At 37.7% G+C, this 23,608-nt stretch overlaps 2 protein-coding genes across 3 annotated transcripts; both read left to right on the plus strand.

The window, feature by feature from the left end:
- The first annotated feature begins 5,232 nt into the window (after window positions 1-5,232).
- Window positions 5,233-10,797, plus strand: LOC147869008 (2-oxoisovalerate dehydrogenase subunit beta 2, mitochondrial-like). Of its 2 annotated transcripts, XM_087325719.1 has the most exons (13): window positions 5,233-5,444; window positions 6,210-6,321; window positions 6,633-6,668; window positions 6,783-6,842; window positions 6,974-7,031; window positions 7,122-7,219; window positions 8,324-8,413; window positions 8,518-8,586; window positions 8,741-8,827; window positions 9,422-9,517; window positions 9,705-9,782; window positions 10,066-10,152; window positions 10,548-10,797. In XM_087325719.1, exons 1-13 carry the CDS (start codon window positions 5,266-5,268, stop codon window positions 10,581-10,583), a joined length of 1,086 nt encoding a protein of 361 aa, XP_087181845.1. In that variant the 5' UTR covers window positions 5,233-5,265; the 3' UTR covers window positions 10,584-10,797. The 2 variants fall into 2 exon arrangements, with proteins under 2 accessions (XP_087181845.1, XP_087181850.1); XM_087325724.1 differs by lacking the exons at window positions 10,066-10,152; window positions 10,548-10,797 and having other exon boundaries at window positions 9,422-9,558.
- Window positions 10,798-19,435: 8,638 nt separating this feature from the next.
- On the plus strand, window positions 19,436-22,878 carry LOC147869009 (calmodulin-2-like). Its single transcript, XM_087325729.1, has 2 exons — window positions 19,436-19,583; window positions 22,394-22,878. Exons 1-2 carry the CDS (start codon window positions 19,508-19,510, stop codon window positions 22,765-22,767), a joined length of 450 nt encoding a protein of 149 aa, XP_087181855.1. The 5' UTR covers window positions 19,436-19,507; the 3' UTR covers window positions 22,768-22,878.
- Window positions 22,879-23,608: the final 730 nt, after the last annotated feature.

Consider the following 23,608-nt stretch of genomic DNA (forward strand, 5'->3'; position numbering starts at 1 on the left):
TTTTCTGCTCCATTGATCCGCGATTAATCGGTTGTGGCCGAGATAAGAAGGTGGAGAGAAGCGTCAATTCTCAACACTCTGTAACTAAGAGAATGAGAGAGAATGAGTGAGTGAGAGTGAGTATACCTCCTCTGTAACCGTCGGTCTGACGAGGAAGAACTCAAGGTCGTTGCCTTGCAGTTTTTGTTTTATTCCTTTCTCCGATAGTGCTACAGTTTGGAGTTTGTTGATTCCCGTGGTTTTTCCCTATCATGATTTCCACAATAAAAATACTTGTGACTCTGTACTTTCACTTTCTATCCTCAGTTTTTCCTGTCAGTTCGATCTTTGCACCCGTGTATGCATATGTGTTAACCGATTGTGGCTGGTAGTATCCTCAACAAAAGCCTTATGCAAGGGACATACCATATGCTCTTGTCCTTCGATTGCAAATCCAAGAGGATGTTCATATAAACCTCTTCTTGTAAGTCCGCCATTCAAAAAATTTGTTTTTACATCCAATTGATGCACTTTCCAACCATAATGGGTAAGCCAATGCAACCATAGTACAAATGGTAATCGCGCATGAAGTAGGTGCAAAAGTCTCCTCATCGTCAATGCCATGTTTTTGTGCATAACCTTTTGCAACTAATTTGGCTTTGTAGCGATGCTACCATCTGACTTTCTTTTCATTTTGTAAACCCACATAGTACCAATGGCATTCTTCCCTTTTGGCAAATCAAATAACTCCCAAGTACCATTCTTTTGGATTGAATCCAATTTTGATTGCATTGCATCCATCCAATTTGAATAATCACATGCATCTTCAAAAGTGAGTGGTTCTTCATTACATGCTATTGCAATAAGAGATACATCCACAAAATCACTTGATGTATTGTGAGATCTTGATCTTCTTCTACCAAGTAAAGGAGCACTCAATTTGCTATCTTACAATGTGTTTTGCAACCATTTAGGCATAGATTGTGCATCCTTGATACACTTGTGTTCCTCATGTAATACATCATCCAAATTTACATCATTAGTGGGTTGAATATCATGCTCATTTTTAGCGATATGTGGCTGCAAGTTCTTAACTCTTTGAGCCTCATTTGGATGATTTTCATGGTCATAGTCAAACGCACCACTTTGAAACAAAGGCATGAGTGTATCTGACACATCTTTGGAACTAGTTGTTGGTTGAAATTTGCATTCAACTAAAGGATAAGTTGAATGTTTAGTGAGTACCACATCTCGACTTACAATAATCTTGTCCATCAATGGATGATATAGTCGATAACCTTTACTCCCACTGTCATATCCAACAAATATACATTTCTTTGCCTTGTCATCAAGTTTGTGTCGTTGTTTTGATGACACAAGGGCATATGCCAAACAACCAAAATGTGCATATGGTAACCATTGGCTTTCACCGATTCCAAGCTTCATATAGTGTCATGACTCTCAATGCTTTTGTTGGGCAACGATTCAATATATAATTATCAAACATGACCTCTTCTAGCCAAAACTTATGTGGAAGGTGCTTTCCTTTAACCATACATATTACCATTTCAAGGAGTGTCCTATTCTTGTGCTCTATAACACGATTTTGTTGAGGTGTATATGGCATTGTACATTGTGAGAAATACCTCTCTCGCTAAGAAAAGCATTAAACTCATGTGACATCTATTCACCGCCCAATCCGTGCGAAGAGTCAAAAGCTTGTGGCCACAAAAATCTTGAAGTAAATAAATACTTCAATCTTTGTTTTCATAGGATACACCCATGTATGGTGTGCTCATCATCAATGAAGGTAACAAATTATGGCATCTTGATTGGTCCACATACATCACTATGAACAAGTTGCAATTTTCTTGAAGCATGAGTAGCACCATCTTTGGGAAAAAGCTCATGATGCATATTGCCAAGTATACAACCTTCACATGCATGTTTTACAATGGACTCAAGTGTTGGCAAACCAATAACCATATCCTTCTTTTGCATGTAAAGCAAACCATAGTATGAACCATACACGCATTCGCATTCGCGAATGTTTCAATCATTCGAGTATGGTAAATACCATACTTTTGGATTAACTATTTATTATGAGGTAAATAAACCTAAAAAAAAGGATAAAAACAAAAAAAAAACTTTAAAGAAGGGGGGGGGGAAAACACAAGAATGTTTGAATAACATTCGCATTCATTTTCCAACGTAGGAAAACGAATGTTATGCTAGAAGAACACGAATTTTACGTACTATGAAGCAAACTATGGAATTTAAATGACCAAAACGAGCATGCCATAAGTTTGTATCAACCATAGAAGGAGTGTGTCTAAGTAGGGCATTTGAGGCAACTCCCTTATATGTATCCAAACGATACAAACCATTACATAATGTCCCGGACATCACAATCACATCACCCTTGTTGAAATCATGAACTATACATTTGTTATCAACAAAGTGTACATGAAGTCCCACATTGGCAATACTAGGAACCTTAATCAAATTTTTCTTGATACCATGTACATATAATGCATTCTTGAGGGTAACAATACCTCCATTTGCAACCATAAGCTGAATTTCACCAACTCCAACAAGAGGACATTGTTTTCACATACCACATGTCCCCCATTGGGTGTACCTTTCAAAGATGCAAAAAAAATTTGCATGAAGGATTTGTTTTGAAGCACCACTATTAAAAAACCAATCTGAATTAACCTCATTAACAACTATGAATGATGAATCATAATTACATGTGATGACACATGCCCAAATATCTTGAGCAACATTAGCTTCATCATATGTGGCATTAGATGTGTTCTCAACAATAGACATGCCAGTTTCCTTCTTATTTTCATTATGTTTGGCAATCTTTTTACATTCATCAATAATATGTCCACCTTTTCGACGATACTTGCATCTCTTCTTCTTTTGCATATCACCATCATGAGATGAAGAAGTGGAAGAGGAAGATTGAGGCTTTGATTTTGATGAACCCAAAGTTGAACCATACTTGCTTTTACCCTTTTGTGTAATAGAAAGATGTTTCCTCAATCAAAGTGTTTCTATTCACTCTTGATTGCTCTTCTTGCAAAAGAAGAGACAACCTCATCAAAAGCATACATATTAGGATCCCCTTTAGCAACCAAACAAAGTGTAGAGGCAAAAATTTGAAATGATTATTGAAATCTTTTGAGTAGTGCGCAAATGAACAATTTGCATTCGGAATTAGTTCATTAATGGTTGCCAATTGCTCTTTCAAATCTTTAATGTGTGTAACGTATACATCCATTGACTCATTTTCAAGTTGCTTTCTTAAGTAAGCAACATGTGCTTCATTATGCACTGCATACAATGAAGTAGAGTATCCCAAGCTTGTTTTGATGTAGCACATGACTGAAGATGGGGAATAATATGTTGCTTCACTGAATGGGCAATCAATGCATGAGCTTGAGAATCCTTTCCATCCCATCTCAATTGCTCATGTGTGAGTGCAAAAGGCATTATCGTTGTTGTACTTAGAACGTTGAGAACAACTTCTATTAAGTTTGTGTGGGAGTGAGGAATCAGAAACTAGAAGCACAAAGAAGAGTGAAGAAGCAAATCACACGAAGAAGAAGAAAGAGGATAGTTGGAAGAGCTCTCAATTCACTATGATGAATAACGTCTCTATAAGTATGAGTGAAGCGAGAGTTATGTATGAAACCCTAACTTCCCTAAGTACTATGTACTACCACATATGAGTATATCATGTATATGTGGTTACATAGGGAAAAAACCTCTAGCTAGCTCTAGAGTAAAAGTACCCATGTCTAGGGAAATGGTTCACATCAAAGCTACTCGAGGGACACATAAGTGTAACAACTTCGTCATGGCTCTAAGAAGTTGAAATGGATGTTACTAGAAATACGAGATGAATTGTGGCCTACAATCCAATGATGTTGTTTGGAAGTCCACGGGGTTGAACAATATTTGCGAGTACCATATTTGATGTATCTGCAATAGAGATGGTAATCTTCAAAATGAACCATCTTTGTAATGTGGTAACGAAAGGTTTGGGATGAAGTCCTTTGGAATTGAAGTTCATGGTCGGGTTAGAACCAAAAGTGCTTGAAGGAGGTTGTAGGGATGATGATAAGGTTCTTGGAGTGAGCACAAATAACACAGTCATATGATATTACAAGTGTCATGTCATATCCTTTAGTTAATGAAAGGTTTGCGATGAAGTCCTTTGGAAGTGAAGACCATGGTCAAGTTAGAACCAAAAATGCTTGAAGGAGGCTCTAGGGACGATGACATGGTCGTTGGAGTGAGCACAAATGTTATATGATTTGATGAACTCCTTGACTAGTTGTTGCGACTACCATAAGTTTTGCATTGTTAGCTTGAGAGTTTCCAACAGGTAGAACAATATCGTTGTTGAGCTTTGATTTTGTTGGCGAGCTGATCAATAATTGTGGCCACAAAAATGTCACCAACAATTGGATTGACTGTGGGGGCGCACCAAGAGAGGGCATCCACTTTTCAATGTTGGGGGTCAGTTGTTGCATTGTTGTATGCTTTTCCTTGTTAAGCTACAAACAAAACAATTGACACTTTTCGGTATATGGTGAATGTGCCCAGTCAAATGATCCAAAGTAGGCATAAGAGTGGGATTGTTGGAAGATATACGAAAACGATCGGGCGATGTTTTTTAGGGATTTTGGTAAAAAACTAGAATGGTATTTTATAGCGAGTTTAGTAAAATAAAATAATACAAGCATTAAACCAAGTTGTGTTTACGAGGTGTGTACATAAACATTCTTTTCCTGATAGCATTTACCACATATGTAAGGCATGTTTATGATCGCCCCCATAAAGTAAGTAGTAGAAGGGGGGTTGAGCCCCAGGATTTGGTAGGGACATAACATATGGAATGGATGGCTTCGGCTACCAAATCCTAGGGCCCAACACCTGCTACGACTTACTTTGTGGGGGGGACGATTATAAACACGGCTCACAGATGTCAGTACCGACATATCCAATCAATTTTCATGCTTTATTCGATCTTTCCGAGATCTGGTAGCCCCCTCTTTATAACTATTAATTAGTTTTCTCTTCCTCCCCCAAAGATAACACCAAATTGTATGTATATATGTATGTCAATCTCAATAGAGTCCTCTTTTTTTTGTTTTTATTCCCTCCGCCTCGTCATCATCAATATCTGTTCTGTTCTTTCTGGAGCAGTACAAGTAATCTAAATTTATTTAGGAATCGAAACAAGAGCAGACCCGAGAAACTGTGAAGATGAGGAGATCATCTTTGAACTTGAAGAGGTTTTACAGCGTAATTCATGGCAATGGAAAGCGAGGGATGTCTACCCAACAACAGCAGCAGGTGTGTGACAGCCACACCAACTTAAAGAAGATGAATATGGTCTCTGCAATTAACAATGCTCTGCAACTTACCCTCGAGTCTGATCCAAGGTATGTAGTCCACAAAAAATTATGATATCTTCAAATTGTATAGTTTTCACGGGAAGGTTTGCATGTAAATTTGTGGTAACACTTGCATATAAGTTTATGTGGTAAGGTTTTGATGTATATAAATTCACATATTTAACTTCATTATATGTTTTCATATATATATATATATATATATATATATATATATATATATATATGTATGTATGTATGTATGTATTCCTATTAACATTTACACAGATCTAAAATCGTGGTACATGCAAATTCATGGTAAGATTTGTACACATGTAAATTCATGACAAGATTGTTAAATATGTAATTTTGATGTTAGATTTGCACTATATATATTTATGGTGGATTTCAATATATAAATTCAAGGTAGATGTACATGTGATGAATGATCAGCTATGAAGTTGATGATTTTTACCTGTGAGAGCTCAAATTAGGATGAAATGGCTTAACTCTTCTAGTTCTCTTTATTGACGGAGATAACAAATTTTTATGTGGTGATGATGGACATGGTTTATATCTGTGGTTTGATGTAAGTTTTGTATAGATTCATGGTCAATTTTCCTGCGATCATCTAGCATGTTGATATATATTTTGTAAGGGTGCTCAAGTTATGATAGTTTATGATTTATAAGGGTGTTCATGTTATGGTAAAAAATTTATTTATTATTTAGAAGGGTGTTCAAGTTTGATGAAAAAAGCTATTTAGCTCTTTTCCATCTGATGATAGACATGGATTAATTATGTGGTTCGATGTAGGTCATATATCTTTGGAGAAGATGTGAGTTTTGGTGGTGTTTTCCGATGTACGACAGGGCTGGCGGATACATTTGGGAAGCATCGTGTCTTCAACACACCTTTATGTGAACAAGTATTCTGATTTTCTACGTGCCTATCTGATTGTCTGGCTGTAATTGAAATAGAGTTCAAATACAGACTGAAGAAATTTATAGAAAGTGTGTAACCTACATCAAAACCACACAATGATTCAGGGCAGCCTTGATGTATTATCCTATGCATGCATACATAACACACATAACATGCATAACGTACATGCATACCATGCAAAATGTACAAATACATACATGCATTCATGTATATATTATACTCTTGAAAAACTGTGCTACTGATTGAGGTGATATTTTGCGAGGAGATTCATTAAATCTAAGAGTGTCTTTTCAGGGAATTATTGGTTTTGGCATTGGCTTGGCTGCAATGGTGAGGCTATTATTCTGCGATGGTAGTAATTAGTTATTCACCTTTCCCTGCTTTATTTTCTTTGGATTATTTATCTCATACTTAAAATTTCCCTTTTGGTGCTCTATATCATAGGGTAATAGAGCTATAGCTGAAATCCAATTTGCAGACTATATCTACCCTGCATTTGATCAGGTGCTATGCTTTAAAAGATTCGAGTAAGGGTTGAGTATTAAAGGAATTATTTAAAAAAATAAAGCCGAAAATAGGATCTTTTGGATGCACAGAATGCAGTAACATGAATGTTAGGGGATAGCTTGTGACAGATAGTTAATGAAGCTGCAAAGTTCCGTTATAGAAGTGGAAACCAGTTTAACTGTGGTGGTAAGAGCATGGCATAGCTAAAGATCAATAACGAGCTATTGTTTAGTTTTATCAATATTTGTTATATATGGATTGTGTTGATTTATCCAGGTCTCACTATACGAACACCATATGGGGCTGTTGGGCATGGTGGTCACTATCATTCACAGTCCCCAGAGTCATTTTTCTGCCATGTCCCAGGTCTCAAGGTAGGTGCTCTTCACATAAGATTGAAACCCCTCTAAAATGAAGTAATGGAAATAAACAATTAAGGAAAAAATAAGGGTAGTTGAAGTGATAAACAATGACTAATGTTCCAAGTTGAACTAGCTAAAAGGAAAAGAAAAAGGGTAGTTGAAGTGATAAACAATGACCAATGTTCCAAGTTGAATTAGCTGAAAGGGAAAAAAAAACGGTAGTTGAATCCTATAATTTATCCATGTGTATCTATTAACTTTCTAAATATATGCATATATCAACAATACATATTTTAACAGCAATAGAGTTAGTATCTCTAGTCTTTTTGAACGTTTGTAATTAAATCTCTAGAATTTAGGCAGATTGAGACTGACAAGACGCAAGGATTATTTATTTAAGGGTTCATTGTCCTAGCTTTTAGGATTTTATTCAAATCTGACAACAACTTTCTTGGAAGGAAGTTTCTTACATGTGATTGTGTTGATTAAGAAGAACGGCTTTGACTGTAATTGAAAGAACTCTTTTGCCAAATCAAGAGGATGTGCTAAAGCCTTGTTTTTCTGGAGCTAGTGTTTCGTCAAAATTAGTCTTCTTTCATCGTACTACATAGAGCTCTATTACAATCTCTATGGTTGAACTTGCCCTTACACTTGAAGGTTGATGGTGCTCATAAGTTTGATAAGAATTTAGGCTATTTAGGAAATTAGATATGTATTCAAATGAACTAAAAGAAAAAAATGCAGTACTTTCACTAACAATAAATTTACATCATTCTAAAAAACTTAGTTCGAAACCAATTATTTGGTTTAAAGTATATTTTTCTAAATAAAAGAATGTCAAGATGATTGCATATATAAAAAATGCAAAATTTGTATCAATTATTTGGAGTTTGTTTTAAAAGTAGTTCAGTTCACTGAAAATAAAATATCAATAAATTAGTTATTATCTGATTTATATAGATTTCTAGCAAATTTTCGAAAACAAATGTCAGAATTTCCATAATCTGTATGTGATAGGAATTGTTTCTAGATATCATTTTAGGATATGCTATTCGATAATTAGACATTCTCCTTTATAATGGAAGTTAATACTTAATTATTCTCTTCTATGCAAAGGTTGTGATTCCAAGAAGCCCGAGTCAGGCCAAAGGCTTGTTGCTAGCTTCAATTAGGGATCCAAATCCTGTAATATTTTTTGAACCCAAGGTAACTATCATATTGCCATACTAACCGAACACCTCAATTTGGTATCCTCCATTAATTTGTTCTTAACTGTTAATTTTTATTAGTATTTACAAATTATTATGTAGTGGCTTTATCGTCAAGCAGTTGATGATGTTCGTGAAGATGACTATGTATTACCATTATCTCATGCGGAGGTATTCATTTTTTTTTATGCAAATCTAGCAACAATGTATTTGTTCGGTAGCTTTGCTTTTTTAGTTTCATAACTGAGTTATGAATTATGTCACGAAGAGATGATGTATTTTATAAACTTAAAAATCGCGAATTTAATTTCTTATGTTATGCCAGATTGTTCGTAGTGGAAGTGATATAACAGTTGTCGGATGGGGAGCACAAATGGCTATATTAGATCAAGCTTGTAATGATGCAGCCAAGGTAAGAATTAAGTTGCACAAGAGTAAAATCTTCAGGACTTGCTTTTTATACGATCCAATAACAGAAAGGATCTTGACAACTTAGAGATATAAAATCGAGGAGCAAGCATTGCAGATATTTGGAGTCTGAGAGATAGATATGAATAAGAGTGGGAGAAAAGATAACCTCAACAATTTGAGCTCTCCGTAACTATCCTATGAATGAATAATATACGAAGGTGCAAAATATCTGTACATTAGATGCTAAATCCAGATGGAGATGGAACTTGCTATATACATATTTGATTCCTCTCGACCAGAAACCATTCAAACTACTGGAAATTGACTAGCTAATACCCAATCATTGGACACTTGTTTACAGTGCACTGTTTGAACTAGTTATAAAATCAAGTTAATCTTCAAATAACATTAGAAAATGATAGGTCGTTGATTAAAAAATAACTTGCTTTGTTTGCATGTAACAAGTTCTTTCGTATCACATGCTCATTTTAGCCTGCATTTCTCTTGCCCTATACTGTGATAAGCCTGCATGTATTTGGACTTACGATTTTGTTATTGTATATTATTTTGCTAAATACTTTGGTATGATCCACAGGATGGCATCTCTTGTGAGCTTATTGACTTGAGAACTTTGTTACCATGGGACAAGGAGTGTGTGGAGGCATCTGTAAACAAAACTGGACGTCTTCTTGTAGGTTTTCCAATAGAGCAAAACACCCAAAAATACCCCTTGTCAGATTCCTTTTCTAGAATATCCCCCTTATAATAGCAAATTTTCTACTACAGCTAGTAATTTTTTTAAAGCCAAATTAGATTTCTATTTTGAGCCAAAGAAAGAGTTCTCTGTTTCACAAGTTTTTAGTTTTCTCATGTATCAGGTGAGTCATGAGGCACCAATCACTGGTGGATTTGGGGCTGAAATTGCAGCTGCAATTGTTGAACGGTGCTTTTTACGGGTAAAATCATAAGAATGTCACTAATATGAATCGTGATATGGCAATCTATATTATTATAAAAGTGGGTTTAAATATTTTACTGATGAAAATGATCCTTTAATAAATTATGATTCAGTACATAAGCTGATTCTCAAAACAAAAAAAATTTAGAAGTTTGAAATGGACTTTTGTGCTAAGGAATGAGATGTATTTTCTATTTTTTTAGTTGTGGATTATATTATTTTTACAGTTTCGTTTACTATTTATATTGTTGAACTGATGCTTATGTGAAGTCTTTATCCAGCTTGAAGCACCTGTATCAAGAGTTTGTGGACTCGATACACCATTTCCCCTTGTTTTTGAACCATTCTACATGCCCACAAAGAACAAGGTAATTCTCATATTACACTCTTGAGAAAACGGAATTTGATAATACTTCCTGCCTATGGTTTTCTTCAAGTTTTGACACCAAGAATGTATGTGAAAAAAGATGTTTTAAACTAGGAAATATATGGTTTAAAAAATCTGGTGTTGTAGAGATGTGTTATTTTATCTGAGAGATAACTAATCACATGATCATATAAATGATTACATATGATTACATATAAATGAGTTTCTCCTCCAATAATCATAAAGAAATGTGGCTTTAATTTTTGCAATTATAGGAAGGCGTGCTGTGTGCACATAACTATTTTTCTTTGTTGTTGTCTGGTGGGCATGTCTAACTAGCTTCATAGAATTGGAAAAGGAAATTAAGTATTTCTTACGTTTTCAATGTATATACAGGTGTTGGAGGCTATCAGAGCTTCAGTTAACTATTGAATAACGTATATATTATGATAGATACATTGTTAAGCGATTGTCGTTTATGTAACTAATCCATTGTAAACATGTTAGAGACATTATTCCCCTCAACCAAGGGGTTCATGATGTAGAATGCTTTTTAAAGCATTCACTCTTTTAATTTGTAATATAACTAAACTATGTATATCTTGTATTACATTTGGATAACTAATCGTTTATTCTTTTTGTGTGAGTGCTGAAAGCAAATGTGGCTATATGCCTGTAATTTGTGTGTATATAAAATCTATGTTTGTTTAGCAATGATCAAGGAAGGCATCTTACTATCATTGTTAGACTTCGAACAAACTTCTGTGCTGCCTTTTAAATGTGCATCCTGCATTGGGCTGATATCCTCATAATTAATTGTTTATGTAAAATGTAGTGGAAGGCAAGGGATAAAATCACATTAAGGTAAAGATCATATTGTTGTATGGGACTTGTACATTTCAATGTCATGCATCTTTAATTGGAAACTAGGGACAAACAGGTTACTAATGTTTCTTCGAATTTGTGTGGAATTTGCTCCCGATTTTAAATGCTCAAGTGGTATGGAATGGTTTGTGTGTGATACATTTGGTCGGTGAAGAATGCTAAAAATGGATGTGGTTTATATAGATAAATATACTTGTTCTGGGCTTGAAAACAGTGCTTTATTATATGACTAGATGTACTTGCAAGATGCGTCATCTTCAAATATTATTGTGTAAATGTGAGAATTGTGGTGCTAGATTGGCTATTCAACTATATGCAATTGCAATGGTAAGAGGTTGAATGTGACCACAAGAGCAATCCCCAATAAACATTTATGGTATTTGAGGTGGGTTATATTATAACTAGGAGTGGTATTGTCACCATTGTGATTATGATTATTCGAATCATGAGGGGAAATGACATGGCAATGCTCTTTTGGTACCTTTGGAACAAGTTTCTACAAATGCTCTTCTAGTGAGTGTATCGCAAATCGTGTTGGTGGCACTCTTGGAACTCCTATGTAATGTTAGCACATAGTGTTATTGGCCATTTTAGGCCACCATTGTTGACGGTGAATGTGTTGTCACACAAACTACATACTACTAGGTTTCCCAAGCTTGCACTAGCCGATGAAAGAATCTACGACATAATTGTGCTTATTTAATGACCAATTGTCTTCGCAAAATTGAGAAGGAAAGCTAAAGTAGTGGCTACCTATGTATTTGTCAGAGTCACATTAACCAACATGATTGGGTGTGATTTGACGACCCAAGTGGCCAAAGATCGACACACTCAAGTCTCCATGGACACACATCTAGGAGCCTCATACCAAACAAAAGTATTTGACGCCATGGTCATGTGACTCACGTCTACGTTCATGTATGGTGCAAACATATAGGATTGAGAGCTCCCCTTATACCGTGAACCTAAAAAGGATGACCCCTAGTTAGGATATTGTTGCGGTGTCGTGATGTGGCGTGGCCAAAGGTAGAAAAGGGAAAACTGGACCATATCCATAGAAATATATGTATATATGAAAAGATAAATATAATAAATAAAGTGGATGACTTAGTGGTTAGAGCTATTCACTAGGCTTAAGGTAAGTGTAGCGTTTGGACTAATTATTTCCTTTCCTTTTTCGAAGAAAGATAGGGAATAAGTGCATTTAATGCTAGAATTAGGGACATCTTTTTTTCTATAAAAAGAGGATAAGAGGGCTTATTTCGAGTCGCTTTTTTTGCGTTTTGGGGTGTGACATTAGGGTTTCTTTACTTCCTCTTCTTCATTTCTAAAAGGTCGCTCATTTTGGGTTTTAGGAGCGCACCATTAGGAAGTTGTTCATTTTGTGTTTCGAGAGTTTTATTTTTTTTCTTCTTCATGAGTACTTATGGTTTTTCTTCTCATTTGTCTTCTTGTTCTCAAACGTACATTGCGATTGATTCTCTAGCGAGCACCGTTACGCGTCGCTGAATTCGAATAAGGGGTTAGGCAAACTCACACGCCAATCATTTGAAGGGAGGACGAAGTGGCACTGGAACACTACTCTGATTCGATGCATTGTAACCATCGGTTATAGTCACAATCTCGGTGACCCACTTGTCTCGCACCTTCATCGAAAATTAGGCTGACTCCCCAACTTTCATTTTGTCTCGCACCTTCTAATCATTCATTGTATCACTTCTTGTTACCCTAGTGATCTAATCACTATGTACATTTTGCAACCCTATTTTATAAAGGGATTCTTTTTCATAATCTATCGTTTCAAGCCTAAAAAGAGGCCCATTTTTTGTCTTAATACTATGCAAACACTTTGTAATCTCGTTTTTCTTGTGTTAATTGTGTATTTTGATCCTAATTGCATGCATTGATTGTCATCCAACTCTTCATCCCTACGAGACTTCGACTCTAAAGAGTCTTCGACATTGAAAATCTTTCGATTCCTAGGGAGCCTTTGAGTCTCCAAACATCCACGCCCTTAGAGTCTTTGCATCCTCCCTAGTCCAAGACCCCCATGGTGTCACTTTAGTAGCACATGGATGCACGTACTATATGCAACATAATTTGGTGAACTTGACATGAAAGAGGGACAGGGGAGGAAGACAACGACAAAGGAAGATTTCATAGAAATGATCTTGAAGAATATTATGAATTTGGCAAGGGAAAGAGAAAAACAAGACGCGGCTCAACATGTTGTCGGGAGCGTGTCGAAACAATCATTTGTTTCAACGGGGACAAAGTCCTAGATTTTTTGTAAAGAATTAGGTAAGTAATTAAGGGTTAATTAGTACCTAATTATATGATTAAGTTAAACACGGAAGATTATGTGATATGTGTGTGAGAGGAAGAGAGAGAGAGAGAGAGAGATATACACTTATGAACAACACAAGATGGGGGATGAGTAACTATATTAAATTAGCTTTATCATCATCAAATACAAAAATACCCACAATGAGGTATATATACATCTCATGTGCAAAGGTGCACATGTGTGAGTAGAATATAGGTACTAAGGTGTAAGTCCTATATTAAATGTACTTAGGAGTGGAGGATCTAGAATATCCCACTTAAGTACAAGGTCCTATTTAAGGCTTTATAGTCAACACTTCTAACTAGATTCTACCTAGGTAACTACGAAGTTACATGGTTGACTAACTAACTAAATTAAGTTGAGCTTGATCTCTCAACACGCCCCCTCAAGCTCAAGTGTGAGGCGTCTGACATCTGGTTCTGCTTTCGGCGTTGTTCGACTTTCGGTGTCGGCTTCCGTCCGACCTTCGACTTTGTTCGTCGTAGCAATCTTGGTTCCTCCCCTTCAAGCCGGTGACGAAGGCTTGTAGTGTATGGGCGAAGGTCGACTACTTCCACCCGTCGTGGGTTATGAGCCGCTTTGGTGGAGCTCTTGGGCTCTTGTTCGGTTGCTACCTTCATCGCGAAGGCGTAATGATGGGCCATGTACTCGTTGTAGCCGTGCCGAGTAACAGGGTTCTTAGTTCTAGATGAGCGTCGAAGTTTTTCGCTCGCCGATGTGAGCGCCTTCTTTACTCCGGGTGTCCGCATGATGGGTACACCAAACTCACTGTCTAGTGAGGGAGCCGATCCATCCGAATCATTGTCGTTGGGGTAGTCGACTTCATATTCAGGCATCTTACCTTTGCCTTTGTCCAAGTTCATACTTGGCTGCGACGTGCTTGGGTCACATGGGGGCTCTTGTGGCCCACTAGGCTTTGCCATAATCGAACTTTCTTCGAACATGTGTTCGAAGAGATCTCCAGCTTCTACCTCTTGTTTGGCGGATTTCGGGTCGAGCGGAGTCGGAGTCGAAGTTGTCTCTAATGCGTACCAGGATGCGGACTCGTCGAAGACTACGTCTCGACTTACCCAAACCGCTCGGCTAGAAGGGTTGTAGCACTTGTATGCTTTCTTCTCGGACGAGTATCCTATGAGGATACATTCCTCCGACTTCGCGTTGGGCTTCTATCATTGTTTGTTCGGGATGCGTACATTCACAATGCTTCCGAACACCTTGAGGTGCAACAGGATTGGTTTCCTTCCGACGAGGAGCTCGTATGGAGTTAGGTCATGCACTCCATTAGTGGTGCATTGATTCATGAGATAGACGGTCGTGGATGCCGCTTCAGCCCAATAGAAATTTGGCATGTGCTTCTCATGCATCATGGCGCGTGCTACCTCGAGTATTTGCCAATTTTTCCTTTCGGCAACTCCATTTTGTTGGGGTGTGTGTCGGCACGAGAATTCTCTCCGAATGCCTTCACTTTGGAGGTAGGAGGTGAATTCGTTAGAGAAGTACTCCTTTCCTCCATCCAATCGTAGGCATCGAATGTGCCGACCGGTTTCTTTCTCAACTTGACGCTTGAGCTTTTGGAAGTGGGAGAGCACTTCGCTTTTCTTCTTCATTAGGTAGATCCACACATAGCGGGAGTAGTCGTCAATGAAGGTTACGTAGTATCAGCATTCGATGATCATCGGCGTTTGAGCCGGTTCCCATACATTCGAGTGTATGACGTCGAGGAGTGTTAAGAAAACGTGAAGAAGGCACTCGGGCTCTTCTTTTGTATGCGCGGCGGATCGTAGTGTGCTGGATCGTTAGCGTGCTCTAAACAGACAGAGAAAGGAAAGGGGACTTACCTCTGTAGTAGCAAAAATGGTTTTCTTCTATTACATGTAGAGCTCAACTTGCTCTCGTCAGTCTTCTGGTCTCTCACTCTCTCTCAGAGTTCTCTACTCACTATTCTCTGTTTTTTCTTACTTCTACTTACTTCCTATTTTCTCTCACTTACTTTTACCTAAGTCATAAGTTATTACACATGCAGCTAATTAGCTGCCAGTAGCTAATTAGCTGTCAGTCGCTAAATAGTTGTTCACTAGCTAATTAGCTGTCACTAGCTAAATAGTTGTTTTACCTTTTTGTTCACTAGTAGCTAAATAGCTACTATAGCTTATTTCTCATAAGCATCACATACCATGTTGAGCTTGCTTCTCAACAAGGAGGCCTTTGCTTGCGAAGCTCTCCTTCGGGAATGGGAGTCGATGTTGTTTGCCGAGTTGACACGCTTCACATACTCGGTCGACTCGTTTTAACTCGAATGTCGAAAGTCCGATGACGACTCCCTTGGTTTGCATCTCTCGTAGCCGTTCAAGGTTTATGTGGCCGATTCTCTTGTGCCACAACTCGATGCTTGTCTCGGTTTTGAGACCTTTGGCGTACATTGCCGATTTCATCTCGTTCGAATCGAGGATAAACATTCGGTCGTCTCTCTGCCCCTTCACTATGAGTCCGCCATCTTTCTCCATGAAGCATCCTTCTTTGTTGAAGCGGACTTGCATGCCTTGCTCCACGATTTGGCGGACGGGGACCAAATTCTTCGTTCTTGTGGGCAAGTGCAAGACATTCTTGATGCAAGTTTGCTTGCCTTCTTTCCCGAATGGGACATTGCCGACGTGTCGAATGGGGTGCGTGGTGTCATCCCCCATCTCTATGAAGTCGGGTCGATCCGGCGTTCGTAAATCACGAAACCACTCTTCGTGAGATGTCATGTGATGTGAGGCACCAGGATCGACGAACCACACGTCTTTCGAGTTGGAGGCCGACATAGAGTTCGCTCTATGCCTCATTACGAATAGTCCACCGTAATCATCGTATTCGGAATTAACAGCATAATTCGTAAGTTGTCAACTTGTGGAGGCCGACTTGTTTCTTCTTTTTTGGCACTCCTCGCGGTGGCCGATTTTGCCGCAATAGTTGCAAGTTGCAGGCCTCATTTGCCGACCTTGTTCGGCGTGGAAGATCCCCCTTCTTCCGAAGGTTCCTCGATGGCTTCCGTGAAGGTTTGAGTTCCCTTCGTGCGATGGGCCGAATTGGCCTCTTCTACCGCCTCGACTTCGTCCTCGGTCACCATCCGAATTCGAGAAGAACATTTGTCCTTCCAATGTCTTGGTTTTGGTTTGGATGTGGTTCTCTTCAACCATTAGCATTGATTGAAGGTCGAAGAACGAAGGAGGATTTTCCCTCGCCAAGATTGTCATCCTCAACGAGTCAAATCGTTGTGTGAGGCCACCCAAGCATACTTAAACCATCTCATCTTTGTCGACGTTTATTTTGATGGACCCAAGCGAGTCGCAAATGCTCTTGATCTTGGCGGTGTATTCCGACACGGACATATCTTCTTGCCGGATGTTGTTCAACTCTTGTCGGAGTTGAAGCTTTCGGACGGTCGTGTTGGCGGCAAAAATTTTCTTTAAATTCACCCACGCCTCTTTAGGCATCTTGGTGTGTCGAATGTGGCTAAGCATGTGGTCATGGACACATGTTGCCAAGCAATACATTACCCGACTCGCTCCTTGCTCGCATGTTAGGTAGTTGGAGTTTGTGATGTCGGGCTTGTTTTCGAGTGCGCCGTTAATGTAGCTCAAATACCCTTGGCCGACGAGGTATTGGGTCATCTTGTACTCCCAATATGAATAATTGCTCCAATCTAGCTTTTCACTAGGGAGCGAGCTACCCATTTGTGTGTTCATGTTGATTAGTGTCTTCTCTTCTTTTGCTTTACTTCCTTCGATCACGTACACATGCTACATAGCGGCACTACGGTAGCTGATAGCCGGATTTTGTCGTCGGCTTCTCGAACACACAATCACGGAGTCAGGTGAGCTTAGTGGATTTTCTAAACCACATGCTCTGATACCATGTAAAGAATTAGGGTTAATTAGTACCTAATTATGTGATTAAGTTAAGCGCGGAAGATTATGTGATATGTGTGTGTATGTGTGTGTGTGTGTGTGTGTGTGTGTGAGAGAGAGAGAGAGAGAGAGATACACTTATGAACAACACAAGATGGGGGATGAGTAACTATATTAAATTAGCTTTATCATCATCAAATACAAAAACCCCCTGATGGACTATGTACTGCTAATAAAACATGACTTCGTGTGAGTTGTAGCCTTCGGGCGAGCCAAAGATAAAAAATACTAAAGTAGTATAAAAAATAAGAAAAAAATAAATACAAAAATACCCACAATGAGGTATATATACATCTCATGTGCAAAGGTACACATGTGTGAGTAGAATATAGGTAATAAGGTGTAAGTCCTATATTAAATGTACTTAGGAGTGGAGGATCTAAAATATCCCACTTAAGTACAAGGTCCTATTTAAGGCGTTATAGTCAACACTTCTAGCTAGATTCTATCTAAGTAACTACGAAGTTACATGGTTGACTAACTAATTAAACTAAGTTGAGCTTGATCTCTCAACATTTTTTAAAGGCCTGAAATGCCAAAATGAATCAGAGAGATGTGGACATGCAACGAGGCTCAAATGTTTTTGCTAGGTGGTGGTCGTGTGTATATATGTAGAGGTAAAAAAGCTTCAAGAAGCACACGACTCATGGGAATCCTTCGAGGAAGTGCTAGTAGAAAAGTACAACTATGAAGAACCGAAAGGACGAGGTTGGTGCAAGTTCAACCTATGGGTAATATTAGAAAAGGCCCCCCAAAGTGCCACACATACATTCCTAGAGTTTGAGCATTGTTTTGCTCAACTCTCGAGGCAGGATCAAAGACTGGTGGGGGTGGATAAGGTCTTAATGTTCGTGAAGTTGATCAATAGAAAGGAAGGGTTGACCATTGGAGTCCAATTCAAGGACAACGATGGTGTGAATGGACTCATCGAAGATTGGGCCAAAGTGGGAAGAGTATGCCGACCGCACGACAGAAGGGAGACGAGGATCTTGGTGACAATGGAGGAGCTCGTGGAGGAAGGTTGACGGAGGTCGAGACGGGTCGAGCCATTGCCTCCTAAGGGAGAGAGCCCAACGCGAAAATGTTTGATTGTACTCAATTTTGAAGCCTACATAAGGGAGGCATAGGATAGCTAAAAGGGACAAGTTGAAACTTAAATGAAGCGTGCAAAGGAGCCAGACCCAAGGGAAAGAGTGGAAGTCACCTCCCCAACAATGCAGACTAATGAAGCGGTTGATATGAATGCCCAAAGATGATGGTACTGATATGAATGCCCATTTATGGACTCAATACTGTGCAAGCCCTTTGTATTTCCGTTTTTCTTGTGCTAATCACATATTTTGATCCTAACCACGTGCGTTAATCGTCGTTCGACTCGTCACTCCCTTTGACTCCTACAAACCTTCGACTTTGAAAAGCTTTCGAGTCTAGATAGCCTTTGACTCTGAAACTCTTTCGACTCCTAGGGAGTCTTTGAGTCTCCAAACGTCTGTGCCCTAGTCCAAGACCCCTGTGGTCCCACTCAAGTAGCACACGCACACATGTTTACGTAGAGCCTCCACCCCAAAAGAGATCATTTGAGTTGAATCAGGCACAATTGCCATGATGATGGTAGAAGCATTGTTCCAAGGCAATGAACCCCATCAACCAAAACCCTAACCAATGACACCTCAAAGAATTACATGTAACGCTTTGAAAGGATTGAAGGAAACCGCAAGCAACAAACCACAGAGAAGAAGCATGGTAACACAGAGGTGATGAAGTGGTTCAACTATAATGGCCTTGACATCGGGAGAACTTGGGGCCCTTCTGATGTTCTATGTAAGCAACATGTATGGATGTATGGATGGATAGATGGGTGTATGTAGGTAGGTAGGGAAAGGGAACGTATGTTTGTAACGTATGTATGTACATATGTAATGTATGTATGTATGTATGTATGTATAATGTATGTATCAGTATGTATGTATGTATCAGTATGTATGTAATGTATGTATGTATGGTGGGTGGGTGGGAGAGTATGTAGTCTTTGCATGAATTGAAATGGCCATGGCTCGATTCACGCCCACGCCCACGCCCACCATCACCACTACAACAACAACAACAGCCATTTCTTTCTCCCTCCCTGCCTGCCTTTCTTGCTCCCTCCGTTGTGCTCTCTCAAGCACACAGCCATGGCGGAGCAACTCTCAAGCGACCAGATTTCAGAGTTCAAGGAAGCTTTCAGTCTCTTCGACAAAGATGGAGACGGTACTCTCTCTCCACATATCCTTTTGTCTAATCCTTCCTTCCTTCCTTCCTTCTTCTTTGTGGTCCTTTTTAAAAATGTATTCGATCATTATCATGTACATTGCACACAGATCTTCATGAATGCACTCTCCCCCATACGCTTTCTTCTTTTTAATTCCTGTTTTATTTGCCTGTGATGATTGTGGTATACGTTACACAGATCTTCATGAATACTTCTCTTCCATGTAATTCCCTTCTTCCTCGTTTACAATCCGTTACAATAAATTCTCAGGATTCTGATCTTCAATTTTTATTGTTTCGTTTTTCTTTTTCCTGTAGGGTTTTCTTTGTTTTGTAGATCTGTAGGATGCAAATCCTGGCCTTTTTCCTCATCTCACATGCCATCTTTATTCTGCATTTCTTAAAATCCAGGCTTAATTTTGAGTTGATCTCCATTCTGCATTTCTGTTTTTGGCTTTTAAAATTCATTCCCTGAATACCGATCTTTATTCATCGTAGTGTGCAATTCATTTTGTGTTTTAGTTCTTTTTTGTTCTAATAGATACCTATTCCCCATTAGGTTTCAGGTAAAGTTTGGAGTTAATCCTGATTCTGCATTTTTATACAGCTTTCAAGTTATGTTTTTGAGTTAGTGTTCCTTTTGAGGAAGCTTGTTTACAGAAAACCATTTCTTTGGGTAAATGTTCATTATGCAATCGAGCGTTTGTGTTCCTTTTCCTAGTTAATTTTAAGCATTATTACATTTTAAGCTTAGTTTTGAGCAAGAACTTCTTATTTTACTGTACCTTCATTCTGCAATTTTTTTTAGAGTCAAGCTCACCGTTTTGCCTTTGTTTTTATCAGTATGCATTCCTTTCTTTCATTTCCTTTTTCTTCTTTCTCTTCCTTCTCTTTTCCAATCTTTAACATCATTTCATCATGGCGTATCTCAGATATGTTTGCCACTTTAATAATGTTTCTTGTAGATAAAAATAAAGAGAGAGATGTTTTTTCTCATAATGGAATCACAGCGTATATTTGATTCATTTGCCACGTTAATAATGTTTCTCGTAGATAAGAAGAAAGAGAGATGTTTTTTCTCATAATAGAAAGAATGGAGACCTTTGTATGGCAATGAGGCCCCTTCTAGTGGATATTTCTAGTACATCAGAATAACAAAAAGTTTTTTTTAATTGAGAATGTCTTTCAGGGAAATTACTTTTCTACCAATTTCTTCATACATCAGAAGAGAAATCCTCCCAATAGGCATATGATAGGTAGAGGAGACTAAGAAGTGTTGTAACTAAGTGGATTTTACATACAATTAATATAATTGTGTGCTTTACCCAAAAAAAAAAAGAAATCCTCCCAATAGAAGGAATGCTTTGTATAAAATTGATCAAACAAAACTGTATGTGCATGAAACTGTTTGGGCAAAAGCTAATATCGAAAGAAGATATTTCTAGGATCAGTCTGGCAAAGTAAGAAAATAGATGACCTATTGATCCAAATTTCGGTGCCTAAATTCAGTGTATGAAGCAAATTGTCTTCGATGCTTTAGGAAACCAGTTTTGATATCCTAAACTTTGTGAAAAGGCTATTATCATGATCTTAAATTTATATACTAACTAGATCCCTCGTAAATACCCAATCTTGATCCAATTTATCTATCGAGATTCTGCAACCATCTTTCAATGCTTATCAACCTTTCTTCGTCTTCAATTGTTAGTGGTAATGCAATTCAGCGGCAGGAATTTTCTAGCTTGCCGTTTTCAGTTCTTTATCATTGTCTTCATCTTTAATATGAGACATCACCACGTGTGAACTTAAAGTTATGGGAAAACCCCAAAATACCTTTGAGTTTTAAGTTTTTTCCCCCTCAGATGTTAAAATTCTAAGGTACTTGGGAGTTTTTTCCTAAGTTCATTTATATACCATGAACTTTAAAGATGTATCACTGTCTTTAACATCACTGCGCATGATCTTAAATTTATAGTAAGAAGACACGTCTATGAAAACACAATGCTGTCAGTTTAACTCTGTAAATTGCTTATAGTGATTATCAATCATAGAATCATGACTTCAAATTGATAATATGAAGACATGTCTGATGAAAACACAATGCTGTGAGTTTAACTCTGTAAATTGCTTTTCATGCGTACCAATCATAGAAAAATCATTTTGATTGTTCTTTGGTTTGATACCCAAAGTTTTAGAATGTCAGATATATCGCAACACATTCTGGCTATGACGACTATCATGATATTGATGGTATGGACAATGTCTTTCTACTCACGTTTGTTGCTCATTGTCAGCCTTTTAAGAAACATAGAATCTTGATTTGTCACTGTTTCTTGTATGACGTACCATATAATAAATACGTGAAAGTCTAACATAGCAAAGTATTAATGATTTGAGGGTATTGGTGCTTGATCTTTACCATCATGGTTAGAAGCTTTAGATTTGACATTAAAATGTCAGTTTTTTCTTCTTCCCTTATGTAGGTTCTAGCTATTATATTAATACTATCAGCTTCAGTTTCTTCTTATGTTACTTCTTTTGTTTTGGCTATGGCGGTAAAGCCCTTGGTTCTTTTTTTGTTACATTTGTTTACATTTTAGCTATGACATGAAAACCTTGTTCCATTTTTTGTCATGTATTTAGGCTCTAGCTATGACATTTAAACCTTCGCTAGTTTTCATTATGTTATTGTTTAGTGGTTCTTGCGAGGCCATCAAAAGCTTAGTCCCTTTTTGATTCTTTCCCTTATTTACTTGTTTAGTGGTTCTGGGTATGCCATTAAATTTTAAAAATTTAATGTCCTTGTTTAGGTTGTATTACAACAAAGGAGCTAGGTACAGTGATGAGGTCTCTAGGCCAAAATCCTACAGAAGCTGATCTTCAAGAGATGATAAATGAAGTGGATGCCAATGGAAACGGAACCATTGATTTCGCCGAGTTTTTGAAACTTATGGCTCAGAAGATGAAAGATACAGATTCTGAAGAGGAACTCAAAGAAGCTTTTCGGGTCTTCGATAAAGATCAAAATGGTTTCATCTCGGCTCAAGAACTAAAACATGTTATGACCAACTTGGGAGAGAAGCTAACGGATGAAGAAGTGGATGAAATGATTAAAGAGGCAAACGTTGATGGAGATGGACAGATAAATTATGAAGAGTTTGTGAAGGTGATGATGGCTAAATGAAGATATTGGTACAATTATCCAAAGGTTATTTCTATTTGTACTCTTGTTTTTAGTTTTTGTTTGTTATAAATGTGAAGCTATAAATGTCAGGCCCGTTGAGTTCTCTTTAAATGTTGTTATCAATAGTAATTTCTGACAGTTTTTTTTTACAAAGATCATGTGGTTATATTTGTTTCTAACCATTTAAAGTATAAATGCCCGGGTCAGCTACTTGATTTTCTGCATTAAGTTTGGAACATTATTATTTATTTCATGCACAAAATACATGTTTAGATCATCTGAAAATATTGTTTTTTTGTAGTTTTTTGAGGCCTCTGTTGCTGTTTTGCTGGCCCTATTATTTCATCATGTTCAGCATGTTTTGAAATTGCAATTACGTTCATCTGATTTAGTGTATAAAGTTGGGGCATTACTCTTATGCTTCAAAGACGTGTCGATCATCTGGAAGTTCTTTTCATTTTTTTGGTTTAGTGATTTTTTTCAGCATTTAAGCTCATTTAATTTTCTGATAAAGTTGGGAGTATAAATCTTGATCTTATGCTCTGAAGACATGCCTAGAGATCATTTGAAAAATGTTTTTTTCTATTTGTTTTTGTCATTATTCTGTTGGGTGATGTTTTTCAGCATGTAATTTATAAATGCAGTGAAGTTCATTGATTTTCTTTTATTGATTTCTTACAGTAATGCTAGTTTTCTGAAAGTAGATTTTTTCCCCTACGAAATTTGATGATATTTCTGCTTTTTCAAGATAGCATTCATCTACAAAATCAATTGGAAACAGATTTTTTCTTTGCTTTTCTGTTTTTTTCTTTCCTAACAGACGATGTTTCATCTACTTGAT

Source organism: Azolla caroliniana, unplaced genomic scaffold (genome assembly GCF_043228905.1).
Source record: "Azolla caroliniana isolate FFs.n. ecotype wild unplaced genomic scaffold, voAzoCaro1.0.p SCAF_1, whole genome shotgun sequence".
NCBI lineage: Eukaryota > Viridiplantae > Streptophyta > Polypodiopsida > Salviniales > Salviniaceae > Azolla > Azolla caroliniana.

What these genes read in the sequence shown, in the direction of transcription:
- LOC147869008 (XM_087325719.1), top strand. Translation starts at nt 5,266, where the DNA reads ATGAGGAGATCATCTTTGAACTTGAAGAGGTTTTACAGCGTAATTCAT. An exon ending in GCCATGTCCCAGGTCTCAAG is followed by an intron (nt 7,220 to 8,323) that starts GTAGGTGCTCTT and finishes TTCTATGCAAAG; the next exon opens with GTTGTGATTCCAAGAAGCCC. An exon ending in TAATATTTTTTGAACCCAAG is followed by an intron (nt 8,414 to 8,517) that starts GTAACTATCATA and finishes ATTATTATGTAG; the next exon opens with TGGCTTTATCGTCAAGCAGT.
- LOC147869009 (XM_087325729.1), top strand. Translation starts at nt 19,508, where the DNA reads ATGGCGGAGCAACTCTCAAGCGACCAGATTTCAGAGTTCAAGGAAGCT. An exon ending in CTTCGACAAAGATGGAGACG is followed by an intron (nt 19,584 to 22,393) that starts GTACTCTCTCTC and finishes GTCCTTGTTTAG; the next exon opens with GTTGTATTACAACAAAGGAG.